At 40.5% G+C, this 18,483-nt stretch overlaps 1 protein-coding gene across 6 annotated transcripts in view; it reads left to right on the top strand.

Annotated features, from left to right (window-relative positions):
- The window catches only part of Rcor3 (REST corepressor 3), a 39,517-nt gene that overhangs the window by 934 nt on the left and 20,100 nt on the right, over positions 1-18,483 (top strand). For 4 of the 6 annotated variants that reach the window (XM_051186658.1, XM_051186663.1, XM_051186664.1 and 1 more), the window contains exons 3-8: positions 6,937-7,014; positions 9,381-9,433; positions 10,692-10,853; positions 12,609-12,733; positions 13,366-13,444; positions 17,156-17,374. In XM_051186658.1, coding sequence (XP_051042615.1) covers positions 6,937-7,014; positions 9,381-9,433; positions 10,692-10,853; positions 12,609-12,733; positions 13,366-13,444; positions 17,156-17,374 — 716 coding nt within the window. Of the gene's footprint in view, positions 1-4,544; positions 4,669-6,936; positions 7,015-7,309; positions 7,561-9,380; positions 9,434-10,691; positions 10,854-12,608; positions 12,734-13,365; positions 13,445-17,155; positions 17,375-18,483 lie in introns of those variants that run through there. The other 2 variants (XM_051186662.1, XM_051186659.1) reach the window with 2 other exon arrangements.

The raw sequence follows: 18,483 nt of genomic DNA, 5'->3' as shown, positions 1-18,483 counted from the left end.
CCGCCCGGGAATCCGGGGCTCGGCTGCGCTCCGCAGGCACCATGCTCGGCAGCCTTGGGCTGCTGTCATCCGCCCCGTGCAAGGGCGAGCCCCGCGACCCCCGCGCACACAGAATCCTAGCTTTTTCTTTCCGTCGCGGCCGAGTGAACCCGGACCGGGAAACGCCCGCGCCCGACACCGCCACCCCCTCCCCCAGCGCCGACCCGGCCCGGGGGAGCCAGACCACAGGACACCGGCCGCGGCTGCCAAGGAGACATTTTCTCCGGAGCAGCCAGGTTCCAGCGCCCTCCGCCAGCGCAGCTTGCGGGCTCCCTCTCTACTTTTCTCCAAACAGGCTCCCCGGCGGTCACGGGATGCGAGGCTGCTCGGGGATTGGGCGAGAGTTCCGCATATGGAGGCGCCCTTGTGGGAGCCTCTGGGCCTAAAGTGCTAGGCTGCTCTAACCCAGCCAGACTCGCCGCTTGCTCGCTCCCTCGGTGTGCTCTGCCCTGCCTGGGCCGCCCTCCCACTGCAGTCAGTTTTTGTTCAGAGCGCATTCTAACAGCTTTGCCAGGGTCAGCCGCTCGAGTTGTCCTTAGTAGCTATGCACAGGGCGTACCTGTAATCTCACAAGAGAAACAATCGTGTCTATTGAGTTGTAAGGGTCTAAGGAGCTTCGATCCTTCTCCCCATAAAGACAATGCGATATGTGATATTTACCAGCTAGGTAACACCCCCTCTCTGGAGGGAGAAGGTTGAGGTGGTGAGCAGGAGAGCTCTCTTCACTTGGTGATTGACATCAGAGTGCTCACCGGATTTGGGTCGACTTCAGAGTGACACAGCTTTTGGAATATTTTGTCGTGGTGGGCTTCCAAAAGTACTAAATGTTTCTTGTAAAAATTATTCTTCTTGTTGGCATAGCTAGCTAGTAGGTGGGTTCCTCCGCATTACCAAGATGCTTTGGGGCTTAGTTAGACTTTGGAAAGGAGACACCTTCGCCTCAACACAGACAAAATTTAACTCTCAACTCCTGTTTCTATGCTTTGAGCAAGTCACTGGCCTTCGCTGGGCTTCCATTTTCCTAGCTGTAAAAAGCTATTGCATGGAGTTCTTGCCAGGGTTAAATGACTAGGCAGTTACTCACTAAAGATTAGATTTCATAATTATGAAGAACTATTTGGAGCTTTCACTGAGACTCAGTTGGGTTTTTTGTTTGTTTGTTTTTAATATTGGTGAAGTCATTTCCAGATGGCACTCAGCAGCTGAATTATGTCATAGATACACCTTTCTGCCCAGTTAGGTTGGTTTCAGTCAGTGTACCGTAACTGTGCAATGGTGAGGGGCTTGTGTGCAATTCAGCAACAAAACACTTGTCATTTTAAATGTAAATCATGCAACAAATTTCAAACTGGGAAGTATAGTCAGTCCATCTATTTAGGTGGTCTCATATTCCATCATTTGGATTTGCTTGTCTGCCTACATAGAACATTTGTGAAAGGTGTCAACCCCCCTCCACCCACCACTGTCCCCCACCTGTGTGTGTGTGTGTGCGCGCGCGCGCGCGCGCACACACACACACACAATGAAATGTTACTGTTTCTAAATTAGAATTTACGATGTATCTACACTGACTGTAAGTTCTTAATAGAATAAGGATAAACCTCATATTGCCTAGATTTGCTTATTTTCTGCTTTACAGTGTAGTCAAGGATACGATTAAAAGTATTTATTCTTTACATGAATCATTGAGATGCTTTTCTCCAGGAAGCACTGCTTCCTGCACCTCTTGCTGCTGTTCTATTCTGTGTCGTACTATTTTACTATTTTTTGAAGGTCTTATTTCATGTTGACTTGGTGTAAGTGTTGCTGTGGAAAACATAATAGAAAGGAAGGGGAATTTATTAGTTACTGATAGAAACTGAGAAATAGTAAGCTCTCTTTTTCTCCTTCATTACCTCCTTTTGTTTGTTTTTCTTGTTTAAGACAGGTTCTCTCTACATAGCTCTGGCTGTCCTGGAACTCAGAGCCCCCTGCCTTTGCCTCCCCAGTGCTGGGATTAAAAATGTGTGCACCTCTACCCTCTCCCCATAAACCACGATTTTTATGGAAATATTCACTACAGCCATAGATGTAAGTCACTTGGAAGAAAAAATTCCTTAGATGCTGGGACTATTGTGATGAGAGTGTAGAAAAGTAAGATGATAATGGTGGTGTAGAAATCACACTATAGAATAGATAACCAAATACCCTTAGTGCTCAGACACCCATGACAAATCCCCAGCTGGTGGAGTGGAGGTTTGTATTGGGTTCCTGGAGCTTGGCTATTAGGGAAAGTTTATGGTAAGTGGCCATGCTAATGTCTTTATGGTTTACTAACTGGATTTGTGATTGTCATTTTTCAGTTGTAAATCAGTTGTTAACTAGTTCTGAAGGTTATCAGTTGTAAATCAGTTGTTTTACTAGTTCTTGGCTTTGCTGCTTAACTGTGCTGCCCCTGATGATTTGCTTTGCTGGGTGGTCATTTGCCTTCAAGGCACTGAGGTACATTTAGTTACCAGGGATGAGCTGCCTGACTTCTTGAGGCTTTTTTTTTCTTGTTCATCACAAGATTAAGCGAAAAGAAGTATGAAGCAGTGACCTGTAGACCCATAAAAGAAATCTGAAGAGACAAAGAATTACATGTTCAAAAGCTGACATATCTTCATTGTTGCTGAATTAAATAACTGATAAAGAATGTAATCTTTGGTGTATTAAAATATTAATATTTTGAAATAAAATTACTCTTTATTTTTAAATTCATCTATATATAAACAATATGATCGTCTCCATTTTATAAAATACATGGAATTTTTGGCTTTGAAGTAATTTTTGTGCGTGTTCCCCACAGAATCTTCCATAATATATTTGCATATTTAAAAATGCTTTATTGGGGACCCGGGAGATAGCTCCATTGGTAAGAACACTTGTTATACTGGCAAGAAGACTTGAGTCTGAATCACCCACATCTACATAAAAGCCAGAACTGGCTACACATGCTTGTAAGATCCAGGGAGCTCCTGGCCAGCCAGTCTTGCAGTAATTGCTAGCTTTGAGTTCAGTGAAAGACTCTCTCATAGCAAAGAGGCAGAAAGTGGTAGGGGGAAGACATGGATGTCCTGTTGGTGTTTTCCTCTGGCCTCCACAGGGGCCCATGTACACTGAGACAGATACACAAAGTGCTTTATTGATGGACTGTCCAACTCCTTCACTTCTTTACATATGTCCAACTTTTCATAAGGCATCCTTGTGAATGTAACATTCTGGGTGTTAAGTGTCTTCTGGCTTGGTTTAGTGCATAATTGACTAAAACTCCAGTAGTTGTGATTTCCTCAGTAAAGCAGAGCTTGAATGAGAATCTTGGAACCCTGGGAGTTTTACATTCTTAGGAATGTTGTCTCTGTAAGGTAAGAAACATTTTTGTTTGATGTGAAAGGGCATTTAGTACAGGTGATGACAGCTAGAATGTCCATGTGGTTGTCTTCCTGGCATACAGGGTTACAGGTTTCCTAGGCAACACTGAGTGAAGTTCATGATGCTATTCAGATCAATGTGGAGTTTAAACTTACCTGTTTTTTTATTTCTGGGTTTGGGAGACTCGGATGTCAAGGAAACTACAGTGTAGCTTAGGTCTCAGGTGAGGGAGGTTTTAGGCAGATTATGTTGAGAAAGAGAACAAAAAAAGTCTGAAAGTCGAATCCCTTAAAATTTATGGTGCTGGTGAAATAGCTCAGTAGACAAAGTGCTTATCCCACAGAGTGTGAGGACCTCAGCTCAGATTCTCGGCACACAGAAAAGCTAGATATGGCAGCACATACCAATTTCTGGGAAGGTGGAAACAAATGGCTAGCATTTGTTCAGTGAGAAATCCTGCCCCACCACCACCACCAAAATGTCTATAATCAGGTGTGGTGATGAATGTCATTGATTCCAGGAGAGGCAGATGGATTGCTTGTGAATTTAAAACCAACATGGTGTACATAGTAACAATGAGTTCTGGGACACCTAGAGCTACATAGACCCTGTCTCAGAAAAAAAATAAAAATATAGGAGCCTGAGAGAAGACACTCTCTGCTGACCTCTGACCACGCACAGGCACATGCATGTGCACACACATAATTTGTTCATGTTTCTATGTCATGAAGAAAGTCTTCACCACCACCCTCCATTTAAAGATATATACCCAGAATACAATATAGAACCTGGTATATGAACAGTTTTTAAGTGTTGAGAGCATCTTAGTCTCAGGATCCAAAATCTTAGCGTAGTTATTTGTGCACCAAAGTCCTTTAATCTCTCAAAGGCAGTCTTGGAAAATAACAGATTGCTCTTTTTGCATTTTGCCTTAGACTGGAAATCCTCCCTTTCAGGAAGCACTTTGTGTCTCAGTAGTTGACCACTTTGTATCTCAGTAGTTGATTACTTTGTATCTTAGTAGTTGACTGTCCTGTATGTGTACATAATCAACTTACCGATTTTACTTTTGAGCAGCTCTGAAATAGATACTTATATATTCCTTGTTATTATAGATGAGGGGAACTGAGGCACAAGAAGACATCTCCAAGGTGGCACTCTTGCCGTGACTAGGAGTCTGAAATCTGTAATCTGTACTCTTTCCTGTAAACATCATTATTTCTTGGGCCTAGTTGACAGGTGATGTATAATTGAAAAGGTAGGGGGTCCATGATTAACATTGTGAAATGCCTACTTGGATGTTCTCCACTGTCAGGCCGATTACATAAACACCTTTATCATCCCACATTAGCAGAGCAGTCAGTGTCCTCAAGCAGGGACACTGGTTCCATCATATCAGACCCTTAATCCCAATACAGAAAATTTGGGGGAGAATCTAATCAGTATTTTAAGTGAAGAAAAAGATGTTTGTCTAAGGAGAACTGTTTAATGAGAAACATTAGACTTTGTGTAATTCCTGATGAGGTCTAAGGACTGGAACAATAGCTCAGTGGAAAGACATGCTTGCCACCGAGCATGGGTTCTCTCTCTGCCTGCCATACGTAGTCTGTACCATGTACACAGCATCACACATACTAATGTGAAAAGGTGTGGTTTTTTTTTTTAGAAAAAGATATATATATATATATATATATGCGTATATATTGTGCAAGAAAATACATTTATTTATCATTGTAGCACAAATGATCTTATTGTCACAGTTTTTACACAATTTTTGTAAAAAGAATCTGTTCTTTGATTAAGAATTGAAGTTAGGATATTCACTGGGAAAAAAAATTGATTTTCTAAAGGCTTAGATGGCATTTGTTTGGTTTCCATTGAGTTAGATGACTTTTGCCTTTATAAGCTTTGGTTGTTTGGGTTTTTAACCTGTCAGGCCCATGACTAAGAATTAAATCTTTTAATATTGAAAGTGTTTTGTTTTGAGCTTATTTGGTTTTCCTTTTTTAACCTTATTGTTTGGCATTTTGTTGGCTTGCTTGATTGGTTGGAAGATTTTCACTAAACTCTTAATACGGAAGCCAGATCAAACTCCTGATCTTCCTGTCTAATCCTCCACTCCTGAGGGTGCCATACACCCTGCTGATGCTGGAGATTTGCTTGACACTGGGTTTCTCTGTAACCCAGGCTGGCCTTGAACTCCCAATCTTGCTGCCTTAGCCTCCCAAACAATGGGATTATAGATATATACTAATTTTTAAAGAATATCTCAAAGTTTACTTTGATTGGCTATACATTTTCATAAACTTCTGACTCAGATTTTTTGTAAAAACTTTAAGTTCTTCTTTTTGTCACTTTTTTCTTAAAGCTACAACACAATACAAAGGTTTTGCTTTTAACTGTATTTTGTAGTTGTGGTTTTTCCTAATAGTTAGATAACCTATTCACCACTCTTACTTTTTCATATCCTAAAACATAGGTTTAAAATAATATTTTATTAGTATGATTCTTCCAACTAAAAATTCTCACCAAACATTTAGTAGTAGTTATACAATGATTCTCCAAATTGAAGTAAATTATTGACTCATAACTAACATCTCTGTGTACAAACTATAGCAAGGAATGTCTCTATTCCACATGCCAAATAATAACAGTTTAACCTCAGAATTCTGTTAATATTTTATGTAGCTAATTTGAAATTCTTGCTGTTTGTGGTAAATAGCTATCTTCCTCATGAAGAGCAGAGATTTTAAAACACCATAGTGCTTAACATGTTAACAGTTTCAACTGACTTGTACCTAAGGATTGAGTAGAAGCCAGAAAGACTCCTTGCTTAATTAAAAGTATCTACAGGCATGAAGTAACCCCAGGTTAGCTGTGCAGGCTTTCATTCATGCTGTTCACTATCAACTTCCATTAATGAGGGCTTTATAGATTATAATACAAGACAATGTATTTTTAGACTTAACCAGATCATGTGAAGAAGAAATTGTGTTACTTTTATGCCTTTGACTTGGAGCACATATTTTTATAAATATAAAACATAATGAAATTAAGTTTGAAAAGGAAGCTGGTAGACTTAGGAATGAGATAAAATACAAGACGTGAAAGGAGACTCTCCTGTTTTTAAGTCACAGCAGTCATGGCCCATCTAGACACAGAGCGGAATACCAGTGAGGCTCGTGTTCTGTCAGGGAAAGGTCAGTTTTGAGTGAAGATCCCTACCTAGCATACAGAAAGCCAGATGAGTTAGACACCTCTCCCAGGTGGCTGGAAGGTGTGATTGCTTCAGAAAGTCTATAAAATGGGAGCAGAGTGTTTGCAGCAGTTTCCTTCATTTCCACAAACAGTTGATTTACTGTATTTCATGTAAATCTTTTCATTCTGTTTCCTTGTATCTTTGTCCTTACTTGCAGGTATTATACCGAAACAAATAAAAGTTTGCTTGTGTTTACTTGGAATATAAGTAAAAAACTATCATATTCAAAATAATTAATTTTTCCTCAGGTGCTACCAAGTACACAGATAAAGACAATGGAGGGATGCTTGTGTGGTCGCCTTACCACAGTGTCCCAGATGCCAAATGTAAGTTTTTTTTCTGAGATTGAATGTTAAGATCCATAGGGAATCTGCCTGTTCAAAATGTAATCTGCGTTTGTTTCTTAGTCTCTTAGGTTCTCTTAAGAACAGAATTACCTTTGTTTTCTTCTCTTAATGAAAACCTCCATTATATTAGGATGTTTCTCCTTTTGAAAGGTAGTGAATTTGATCATTTCAGTTTTGTGTCAGGCCCATGAAGAATGCAAAACCTAGGCTCTGATGGCTCTGCTGCTTATATCCTCGAGCAGGGGAGGGAGTTACTAAGTAGCCATCTGCACAGGCTTTTCCTCAGTCTATGGAGCAGTAAAAGAAATGCCTTCAAGCTTCAGAGAGCCCACTCTCATCACCATTTTAAAGAGGGAAGGTGAGAGGAGTGACCGCAGCAGCCATCAGGTCATCTTGTGCTCTCCATTTCTGGACTGAGACCTTCCGGATCCCTGACCATGCACTTCTTGACTCATGGCTTTAGACTTCAGTGTGATGTAGCGGACCTGAACCCTTTTCGGCACATCAGATATAGGAAACACACAGGTAACAACACTAAGATCCTCACCCCTCCATTCAGCTATCAAATTTACTAGATAACAACAACAGCTACACCAAACAGCCATTCTAGCAGACATAAAATAGGCCTGTCTTTAAAAGCATTTCCTAGCATTGTTTGAACGTGTATGTCTTGAGGAAAAATAACCATGTCTTATCTATCCTGTACATCATGCCAATTGATGCAATCAAGATTTTTAAAAAATGGAAAGTTAGTATGTGTCTATATGCCTAGTGATTTTTCTGACTTAAGCTTTAGAGGGCTAGGCTAGGCCATCCACTGCAAAGCTAGGGATCCTGTGCCCTGGAGGCATTCAATAAGAGAGGTTTGCTCATTGTTGCATACCAGGCTCATTCATAAAACAGATTTCACTGTTTGGTACGATGGTGCATTTCTAGCAGAAAAACAAAATGCACAAAGGTAATGTAACCATTAGGATAGTGTCCACAGAGAGGGCCAGAGTGGATCTTTGGCAGTGATCAATCCTGGTTATATTGTATGTTAGAACCTTTTAAAAGACTGGTGTCTGATTGGCCCACATCTTCAGAGGCAAAACCTGCACATGCTTTTAAAGCTCTGTCATTGGTTCTAATGCCCAGCCAGGCCTGAGACCACTTCTGGTCAATTGGTATTACTTAATTTGCTGTATTCAATCAGCATCTATCTAGGTCTGTAGTGTACTTAAGTGGATTCTAAACAAAATATAATACTTGGACTTTCTGTATCAGATTATACTTGGGGAAGTATAATACAGCATTCACTTAAAAATAGCTATTGTATTTTTAATAGCATATTAGTATATTAATTGTAATGTTCAATAATAACAGCAGATCCTTAGAAGTACTTAGGAAGTGTCACATACTACTGAGCATCTTCTGGGTGTTAACTCATTCAATCCTGAGAGACTGTATTGTTTTATCATGAGTTTAAAGCCAGAAATTAAGGTGCAAAAGTTCAAATTACCCCCCACCAAAGTTAGAAATGATAGAAATGAACAGAAAAGCAAGTTCAGGTAGACAGTAGCTAAGCTACTCCGGGGTCAGAATACTTAAGATTCCTGCTTCTTAAAAATACATTTAAAGAATAAATTACATGTGCATATGCTTTTAAAAAATAATTTTACAAAGATAAATGAGTGATTGTGAACACCCACCTAAAAGTGAATTTTGAAGGCCACAGATGGCAAGGCAATAAGCAGCCATCACACCACCATTAAAGCTGTGTGCCTGGGCTATTCTGTTCATTTAACTATGTGTGGCAGATAAATGAACACTAGGTACCTCAGCACTGTGAAACAACCAAAAGAACTAAAGAAGCAGCTAAAGGCATGGCAGGGATGTTTACACACATCATCACACCATCCTGTATAGCTTGCAGAACAGTAGATGAGCCGTTCTCACTTATAAATATGAGAAAGGGTCTTACACAGACAAGTATTTCAAGGACTATTTTAGGATTTTACAGTGTAATTAAGTTCCACTGTCTCCTTCCACGTGGGTGATTGTCAGCATACAAAAATAATTATAGTAATGTCACTTAATTTAGTAATATAGTAATTTAGTAATTGTATCATATATGGTTGTAGGGTTGTCAGGTTAAATGAAATTTTATACCAGGTAAGGAGCCACTGATGCTGTGTGTAAGTCTCCTTTAGTAACATTTCATGGATGCTAGCTTTGGTAGCTTTGGCTATTTTTTTTAAACTCAGAATAATAAATCATTTTGGCATGTTAAAAAAAAACCTAGATCTGAGAAATTGAAGGTTATGAAAGTAATGAAGTAATGACGTACCATTGTTCCTTTATAGTGGACGAATACATCGCCATTGCAAAGGAGAAGCATGGCTACAATGTGGAACAGGTATGTAGAGAAGTGTGTGTATATGTTTGTGCATGCATGCATGTGTGCTGGAGCGTGTGGGCCTATGGAGGCCAGAGGTCATTGTCAGGCTGTCTACTTCCATCACTTCCTCCTCTTCCTTTCCTTCATCCCAAAAGACCAGGGCTCATTATGTTACCCAAGCTGGCAACTGTCCCGCCTCAGCTGGGGCTGTAGGTGTATGCTCCTATCTCCTGCTTTGGTCTTGCTGTGTATATATAACCTTGACTGGCCTGGAATTTGCAGTGGTCCTCCTACCTCTGCCTCCCTCCGCCGTGCTGGGATTATAGCCATGCCTATTACCCATCTTGTTTGTTCATTTGTTTGAGGCAGGGTCTCTCTGTGTATTCCTGGCTGTCCTAGAGCTCAGTATATAGGCCAGCCTAGCCTCAAGCTCACAGAATCCTCCTGCCTCTGACTCCCCAGTGCTGGGATTAGAGATGTGCCTTCTTTGTTAATCTTTGAGAAAGTTAATCTTCCAAAATATGAGTGTATATTGGTTTATTTTTATCTTTATGTTACAATTCTATTATCAAAATACAGACATTTACTTTTAAACTCACCACTAAAAATTCTGCCTCTTTTTTTTTTTGACAGAATGAAAGTTTATTCATTAAACAATTCTTAATACCTTGTAGTAAAGGTAGTAGTACCTTGCTGCTTAAAATAGAGGGAAGAATAATACAGTTTTAGAAATGAATTATTAATGATGAATTAGATGACTTCTAATGTTGTATGTATTCATAATGTTAACAGCAAAATAAATATACCAATATTTTATTAAATATGTGACAAAATAATTAAATTGAGGTAGTTGCTGTGAAAGTACCTTTAAATCTTAGAATTGTCTAGCATATAACAATTCTAAAAGGTTAAAAGCTTGACATTTCTCTGCTAAGTTCAACTGGTTATTTCTGGCTCTTGTGTTATAATTAATAATTTTATTCAGCTATTGGTTGCAGTCACTTACTAGATAGCTTTCTTTTGGACTATTTTTCCTACATATTAACAAGTTGATAAAATTGTCATGAGCTTTAGAGTTAGTCACTCCAAACTGCACTCTCCTCTTACTTCTGCAACAATTATGATATGTACAAAGACTTGTTCTGAGGCTCCAATTTAAAATGTTACCTATTAAAGGCCCCAAGCTGAGTTTATCTTAAGTTGAAGTCATAGACTCAGAATTGTAATCTGATTTGTGTTTAGCTTCTTAAAGTAAAGGGGTGTTTTCCCTTCAAAGGCACTTGGCATGCTGTTCTGGCATAAACATAACATTGAGAAGTCCCTTGCTGACCTCCCTAACTTCACTCCCTTTCCGGATGAGTGGACCGTGGAAGACAGAGTCCTGTTTGAACAAGCCTTTAGTTTTCACGGGAAGAGCTTTCACAGGATTCAGCAAATGGTATGGTGTTTTCCATCTTACTCAGGTTATCGTTACAATAATTGTCTTATGACACTATTGAATACTACCTACCTGTTAAATATAAAACGTTTTCCATTTTAATATTAAAAAGTATCTGAAGTTGGTGCATTAGCATATAATATTTTCTGGAATCATCCATGTATATGAGGTATATGCTTCCACATAAATGAATTGGCTTTGATCTGGTCTCAATTGAGTAATAGTTACTTAGTTTGGTAGTTGTTTTTATAGGGGAATAGTAACTTTATTTTTGCATGTTTTGATTTTTAACTTTAGGATTTTCTTTCATTTTGTATGTGAAAGTCCACATTTTTAGTCTATGAAAGAATACATGAGCATTGTATGTCGCTTCTCCCCTCCACAATTCCCTCGTTCCCCAACTCCCTTTCATGTTCACGAGCACTTTAATTATTGTTACATGTTTGTGTATGTACATGCACACTCACACACACAGGTACATACTGAGACCATTTGATACTACTTATATGTACAGGGCTGACCACTAAACTTGGACAGACCAGTTGAAAGGCACTAACATAGGTACATACAACCTACTGAGACCATTTGATACTGCTTGTATGTACATGTATCCAGGGCTGACCTGGAAGGCAGTGCCTGGGCAATAATGAAGTAACACAGAAATGAAAGACTGGCAGGATTCTGATGTGGAAGTACATCTTAAGTCTAGGTGTTATGTCAGCGTTGTCTGGGAACTGCTGGGGATTGTTGGTGCTGCTTTGACTTGTTTTCTCAAGGAAAAATGTCTACACTGCCAGTTGCCATATTCTATATGGCTAGTTCTTAGATGTTTAGTGTTGCATCAAAATAATGTACATCAAGCAGCGGACACTCGGCAGATGATGTTATTACATCTGCATAAACATTTTGGTGGTTAGTTCTCATCCTACTTGCCAGTGTGACACACCAGTATATGTGATCGTTAGCTACTGTAATATTCAAAGGCCGGTCAGTGGTTAAGACCTGTCTGTATTATTTACTAAAAGATCTAGATTTAAACCGAAAGTGACTTTAAAAGTTGACTGTGAAGTACCGAATAGCTCTTCTTTGCTACATGGGAGAGGCCAGACTCAAAGGGCCCACACCCTGTGAGTCTATGATATGAGCCTATGTTGATGTCCATCATTTACCAAAGGCTCTAAACTAGAAAAAAGAGAGTTGAGTAACTCTGAGGAAGCAAATGCTGAATACCAGTATGGCTGTGCTGGGGATGTAAGGGGATGTTCTCATTAAGTTAGTTTGTAACATCTTCCCTACCACCACCCCAGGAAAAGACAGCAACACTGGTTCAGGAGTGTCAGTGTTGCTGGTGTAATGGATACTGTGACTATTAACAGTACTTTTTGGTTTTTGTCATGCATGACTCTCAAGCTCATTTCTTACATCTCCTCTGCTGCTCAGAAGTCTTTTGGGGTTTTTTGAGATAGGGTTTCTCTGTGTAACAGCCCTGGCTATCCTGGAACTCACTGTGCTCTTTAGACCAGGCTGGCTTTGAACTCACAGAGATCCACCTGCCTCTGCCTCCCAAGTGCTGGGATTAAAGGTGTGCACCACCACTGCCCAGTCACTCAGAAGTCTAAGTTCTTGTCATTCATAAAGGTACCCATGACAGTTTTCATCTATGCCTTGGTTATCAAAAAATATGATATTAGTATTCATTTGTTGATCAGAGTTTATGAATTAAACTTTCTAATAATAACAGGAATGTTTTTTAAGCTTCCAGATAAGACAATTGCAAGTCTTGTAAAATATTACTATTCTTGGAAAAAAACTCGCTCAAGGACAAGTTTGATGGATCGCCAGGCCCGTAAACTAGCCAATAGACATAATCAGGGTGACAGGTAGGTTGAATGCTTTACCTTGATGCACTGTTGGGGACTTTTCATTGGGTTCTGTATTTTTCATAAAACAAAAAGCTGCCACAGCACTGTTAGTGCTGTGAGGAAGATGCAAGTGGTCCGAAGTCTGGATTGTAAGAACTTCTCTACTCTTAAGGCTTCCTTTGTGTTGGCTGTTCAGTGTGAATTAAAGGCGCCCTGGGGATGTAGCTCAGTGATAGAGCACTGGTATTCGTGAGGCCTGGGTTCCACCCTAATCCTCCACACACAAATATATTAGAGACTATGTTCTGTGCAAGATTGGCTTTGTACCTTTACTGAAGTATCATCCCTGAGCAGATAAGGCCCCATTACTATAATTGTATTTTGTCTCCTTATACAAAGTACAGACAGCTGAAGTTAACAGCCTTATATCAAGCTGCATGTCTTCTCTCCCCAAGTGCTACTTGTAAATTTCTTTCCCACTGCATCTCTACTTTTTAGCTAACAATGTTGTATAAATAGTTCTGTAATCCCCAAAGGAAGAATGTTTCTTAGAACTTTTGAAATCCAGGTTACAGCTGTTCTTCCTAGCGACAATTCTTAGGAATGTGTAGTGAAGTTACCAGAAGGTCCACTAATCTTGTTTCTTTCAGTGATGATGATGTGGAAGAAACACACCCAATGGACGGGAACGACAGTGACTATGACCCAAAAAAAGAAGCCAAAAAAGAGGTGATGACCCTTAGAAGTCCTTGTACCTGTTATAGTTGCCTGACCACAAAGACTGACCTAACACTCTATACTAATGGGGTAAAGAGGCCTAGAGCCAGGCGTGGTGGAGCACGCCTTTAATCCAAGCATTTGGGAAGCAGAGGAAGGTGGGTCTCTGAAGTTTGGGCCTGCCTGGTCTAGAGAGTTCCAGGCCAGCCAGGACTACACAATGAGACCCTGTTTCAAAAATAAGATGAAAAAAAAGGAGAGTTGGAGAGATGGCTCAATGGTTAAGAGCACTTACTACCCTTTCAGAGGACTGGAGCTTGGTTCCCAGTGCTCTGGTCTGGCCTATAACTTCCTCTAACTCCAACTCCAGGAGAGCCAACACCTCTGTCCTCAGTGTACACACAAACACACACATACAAATAATTAAAACTAAATCTTCGTGGAAAAGAGGAAAAACTTTTTGTATAATGGTTTAGGAAGTAGATTTTAAATCTGTAACATTTAGAACCTCTACTAGCAGTTAAGTAGTAGTATTGGCTTATCTCCTCTAGTCACAGATGGAATGGCTCTGTTGCAATTCTTAGTCTTGAATCCATTAGAAAAAAATTAAACTCACCTTTGTATAGTAAAATTTGTTAGGTAAAATTTTAAGGTTTCTGATTTTGTTACCCAAGGTTTCTCAGAAGTGTTTTTTCCGTGTTATAGCCAATTAGAAAGTAGTGGCAGGTATGTGGAGTGAACACTGACAGCTGATCAGTGAGAGGTGAGAGAGCCCGGTAGGAAGGTGCTGGGCTCTCTCAGCATGCCCAAGGTAAGGAGACTTTCAGTCATTAAGAAAAGGCTAAATTGATACCCATGCTGTTTAATCAGGTAAGGAGTTATACATTTGGAAAGTGTTGAAAGCATTGACAGATGAGGCAGCTTTGGAGCGAGCAGTTGTCACAGCCCTGGCATGGAGGTGGCCACTGTCTCTGTCTTCACCTGGGTATCCATGTGTGTGAAGTATATAATGTCCCCAGCAACCGTCACCGTCAGAAGACTCTGCCTATTGGTTCCTTACCTTGCCTTGAAGAAGATTCTCCATTAATGACATTTTAAAATCCTGAATGACCTCAGCCTGGTGTTTGCTAACTTTCCTAACTTTCAGACTTTAATAGTTTTCGAGTGCCAAGCTACTTGCAGATCCCTTAATTTTTTCACCACTCCTGTTGGCTTTACTTTTGCTTCCTTGAGCCATAGACACATTAATCGTGTGTGTGTGTGTGTGTGTGTGTGTGTGTGTGTGTGTGTGTGTGTGTGTGTGCTGTGTGTGAATATGTGCATCATGAGTGCGGGCACCTGTGGAAGCCCCTGGACCAGGAGCTGCAGGCAATTGTGTCACCCAGTGTTGGTGATGGTGACAGCTCAGGTCCTCTGCAAAAGCAGGGCCTGCTCTTAACCACTGGGTGTCTCTTCAGCCCCATGATTCACTTTTCAGAATGGTTTCTTCCTGTTTTGTTTTGTTTTCCCTGAGATAGGGTTTTTCTGTAACTTTCTAGCCTACCCTGGAACTTGCTTTATAGACCAGGCTGGCCTTGGAACCCTGCCTCTGCCTCCTGGTGCTGGGATTAAAAGTGTGTACCACCATCTCCCGGGGTTTTTCTGGTTTTTTAAATTCCCCTCTTCACTCTTCTTACTGTAGCCTTCTTAGAACCAAAGTGTGTGTGTGTGTGTGTGTGTGTGTGTGTGTGTGTGTGTGCGCGCGCGCGCGTGTGCGCGCGTGCCTGCCTGCCTGCCTGCCTGCCTTCATTCCTTCTCCTCCTTCTTCTTGAGGCAAGGTCCTCTCACTGAGCTTGCTGGTCTAACTGAACAAAGCTGACCAATGAGCTTCCAGGACCCCTGTATCTCTGTAGCCCAGTGCTGGGGTTGTGGACATGTGCTGCTATGCCATGTTTTGTTGTGGGGACTGGGGTTCACAACCCGGTCCTTCTGCTGCACAGCAAACTCTGGGCTGAATTTGTTCCCCAAGCCTATTTGCCTTTTCCAGCTTCTTTCCTTTGTGGCCTATTTTAGAGATGTATATATTCCATCATTTTACTGTCTGCTACTCTGAGCTAGCTATTTCTGTATTTCTATTCTTGTGTACTCAAGATATTTTATCTTCTATATTTAAGTTAGATTCCAGTACTAGTATTCCCAGTGACTTTCTGATCAGCAGACACTTCGACTCCAAACCCTACCAGTTTGTGATTTGTGTAAAAACCCACAGTTATAGTCACATCTTGCTTTGGTTTTATCTTTAACTTATTCAAACTTAAATGTGGTGTTTTCTTTTTAGCTGCTGTTTTTAACATGTATATTTATTGATTATTTGGCTCACCATTCTTTGTTAATTCAGTCCTTTCTTTGTCACCCCCCCCCCCAAGGAATATCCTTTAGAAATTCATACACATCTCTAAGACCTGAGGTTAGACCATGTTCTTCCAAATAGCATCTGCATTTGTTTCTAAGTGTGTATAGGCACTACCATCCTAAACCTCTAAAATATTTTATTTGGGACTTCTCAAGCTACAAAGATCATATAAGTTTAGGGCCTAACCCTGGCTGAGGCAAGACTCTGGATGGGGAGTCTCAGGGAAGACTTCTCAAGTTTTCTTTTCTTCAGCCAAGACTGGTACAGACATGACTGGTTCTAGCCCTCTCCTGTGGTGGAGCAAACGGGGGTATTTTCCCTGCTTTACACATTGACAGGTGCACCTTTTAGCACTCTGCCCTTGTCTCTTGTGCCCTGCGCAGCCACCACTGAAGCCTGGAGCTTCAGGCCTATGCCCTCTCCCTCTGATTTCTTGTCTCATGGTTCCAAGCTGCTGAGGAATGGCCACACTTCACTGCCAGCTTGAAAAATCTTTGATTCAAAGATTTTAGGAGGCATCTCTGAACATCAGATTTGCCTTAATTGCTTTGAGTTTCAAGCAGTAAGGTGAATTACACTTGACTTTACAGTCCTATGAATTCAACTCCACTTTCTAAATAACGCTTCTCGAGATATCAATGAGATGTGTCAGGTCTCAATGGATTTCTCTCAGAAACACAAAGTGACACTGGTGTTTGCATTTTAGAACATTAAGTATTGATGCTACTTAATAGTCCATTGTCATCATTACTGGAACAACCTTTCTAACTCTTCTGGGGCATGAGCTGATGATACCTAATACTTGGGTTTGGAGTTCTGTTATCTACAAGTCACATGCACACGTTTGACAGTGCCCTTATCATCAGAGCCAGGATCATCTTGTGTCCTCAAAAGCCAAACATTGTTCTGAAACTCCAAGTAAAATAAAACCTTTTTCTTTTTACCAGCTACCTAATATGCACATGTAGTTCTTAAATTGTCTTTTTTGTGTGGCTCTTTTTGTAGACCTTTATATGTATAATTTGTAGTTTGGGGCAAGGTTTTGTTCTTCATTGCATAAGAAAATGGGAAGAATTTACAGTGTAACTTATTTTTTTCTGTATTCATAGTCCTCAAGATGTAAAAACTAAACATCTTATTGAGTTAATCAAAAATATATTTTGTCACAGTGTCACCTAACCCCAGTGTGTGTTGTATTTGGACTTAATAAATAATAAAACTTGTTGGAAGTATTTTGAAGTACTGAAGACTTTTCTATTTGTAGTAGATTGTTTACTCTGTATACATTTGTGAAAATCAAAGGTCTTATACTTCTACCTGTGTTCCCTTAGGGTAATACTGAACAGCCCGTCCAAACCAGCAAAGTTGGCCTTGGGAGGAGGGACTACCAGAGTTTGCAACACCGCCATCACTCACAGCGTTCCAAGTGCCGCCCACCTAAGGGCATGTATTTAACCCAGGAGGACGTGGTGGCTGTTTCCTGTAGTCCCAATGCAGCCAACACCATCCTGAGGCAACTGGACATGGAATTGATCTCTCTAAAGCGTCAGGTATCTTATAAAACTGTCGTCTTTTATGATTTTATCCATCTGCTTTTGTTTGGATTGAACTCTGTAGTTTTCAGGTGCTCTTTTCTAGAAGTTACAGTCTTTGGTTTTTTGGGGGGGACGGTATTTGTTTTTGAGTGCAGACTTGACCCCAGAGCCTCAACTGTGGTACTGTACTGCTGAGCCACATGTCCAGCTTGGTATAGCTGATGAAATTCCTCTGCTATTCTAGATAAAAACCCCAGTATGGCCACCCATCAACATGGATTCTGAGCAAATCCCACAGCTCACAGGCCTTCAGTATTCCTGTATAATAAGGAACAATAACCATACTGTTTTGAAAGTTGTTGAAGGCTGTTTGTAATGCTGTGTAGGTTGTTTGGCACACTGCAACTCCTCAGTGAGTCATCACTGCTGCCTCCCTCATTGTGGGTTGCAGTAGTAACAGTAGATTTTACATGTCCACATGGCTTTTTAATGCTAAGACCCTAGTATGTAAACTTTGAGGATGACCCATAAAACCTTATGTAAATCAACTGATAATTTCTGCTATTAGTAAAAAACAGTTGCCGTAATTAAGTGGTTTCAGTTATGAACTACCTGAGTCAGTTCGTGTAAGCTGACTACAGCTTGTCTTCCCTTAGGGGGCTTTTACCTTCTCTCAGCTTCCATGTCATCTGGGTGTGAGTTAGCATACAGGGTTGGAAGCAAGACCACGTATGATGGGAACTTAAAGCACTGACTGACATAGTTTGTTCTCCATGTAGCTCTTAAGCATCTGATCTTTCTTATGTTCTTTTCCTATTTCTTGTTAGTTTTGCTATCAAAGACTCCCATCTTCAAAACTATAGCACTTCTCCATGGATATCTTCTAGATCAGTGGTTCTTAAATTCCTAGTGCTGCGAAACTTTAATGTAGTTCCTTGTGTTCTGTTGACCCCCCAACCATAAAATTATTTTGTTGCTACTTCATACCTATATTATCTGTTTTCTGAAACCTCTGTGAAAGGGCTCTTTGACCCCAAAGGGGTCTCAAGCCACAGGTTGTGGACCGTGATATAGCTACTTTGCCTGTAATCTTTTGAAACGCCACAGGAGGGAGGGAGGGAGGA

The sequence above is a fragment of the Phodopus roborovskii genome, unplaced genomic scaffold, assembly GCF_943737965.1.
Source record: "Phodopus roborovskii unplaced genomic scaffold, PHOROB, whole genome shotgun sequence".
Lineage (NCBI taxonomy): Eukaryota > Metazoa > Chordata > Mammalia > Rodentia > Cricetidae > Phodopus > Phodopus roborovskii.
This window is presented reverse-complemented; position numbering and strand designations above follow the sequence as displayed.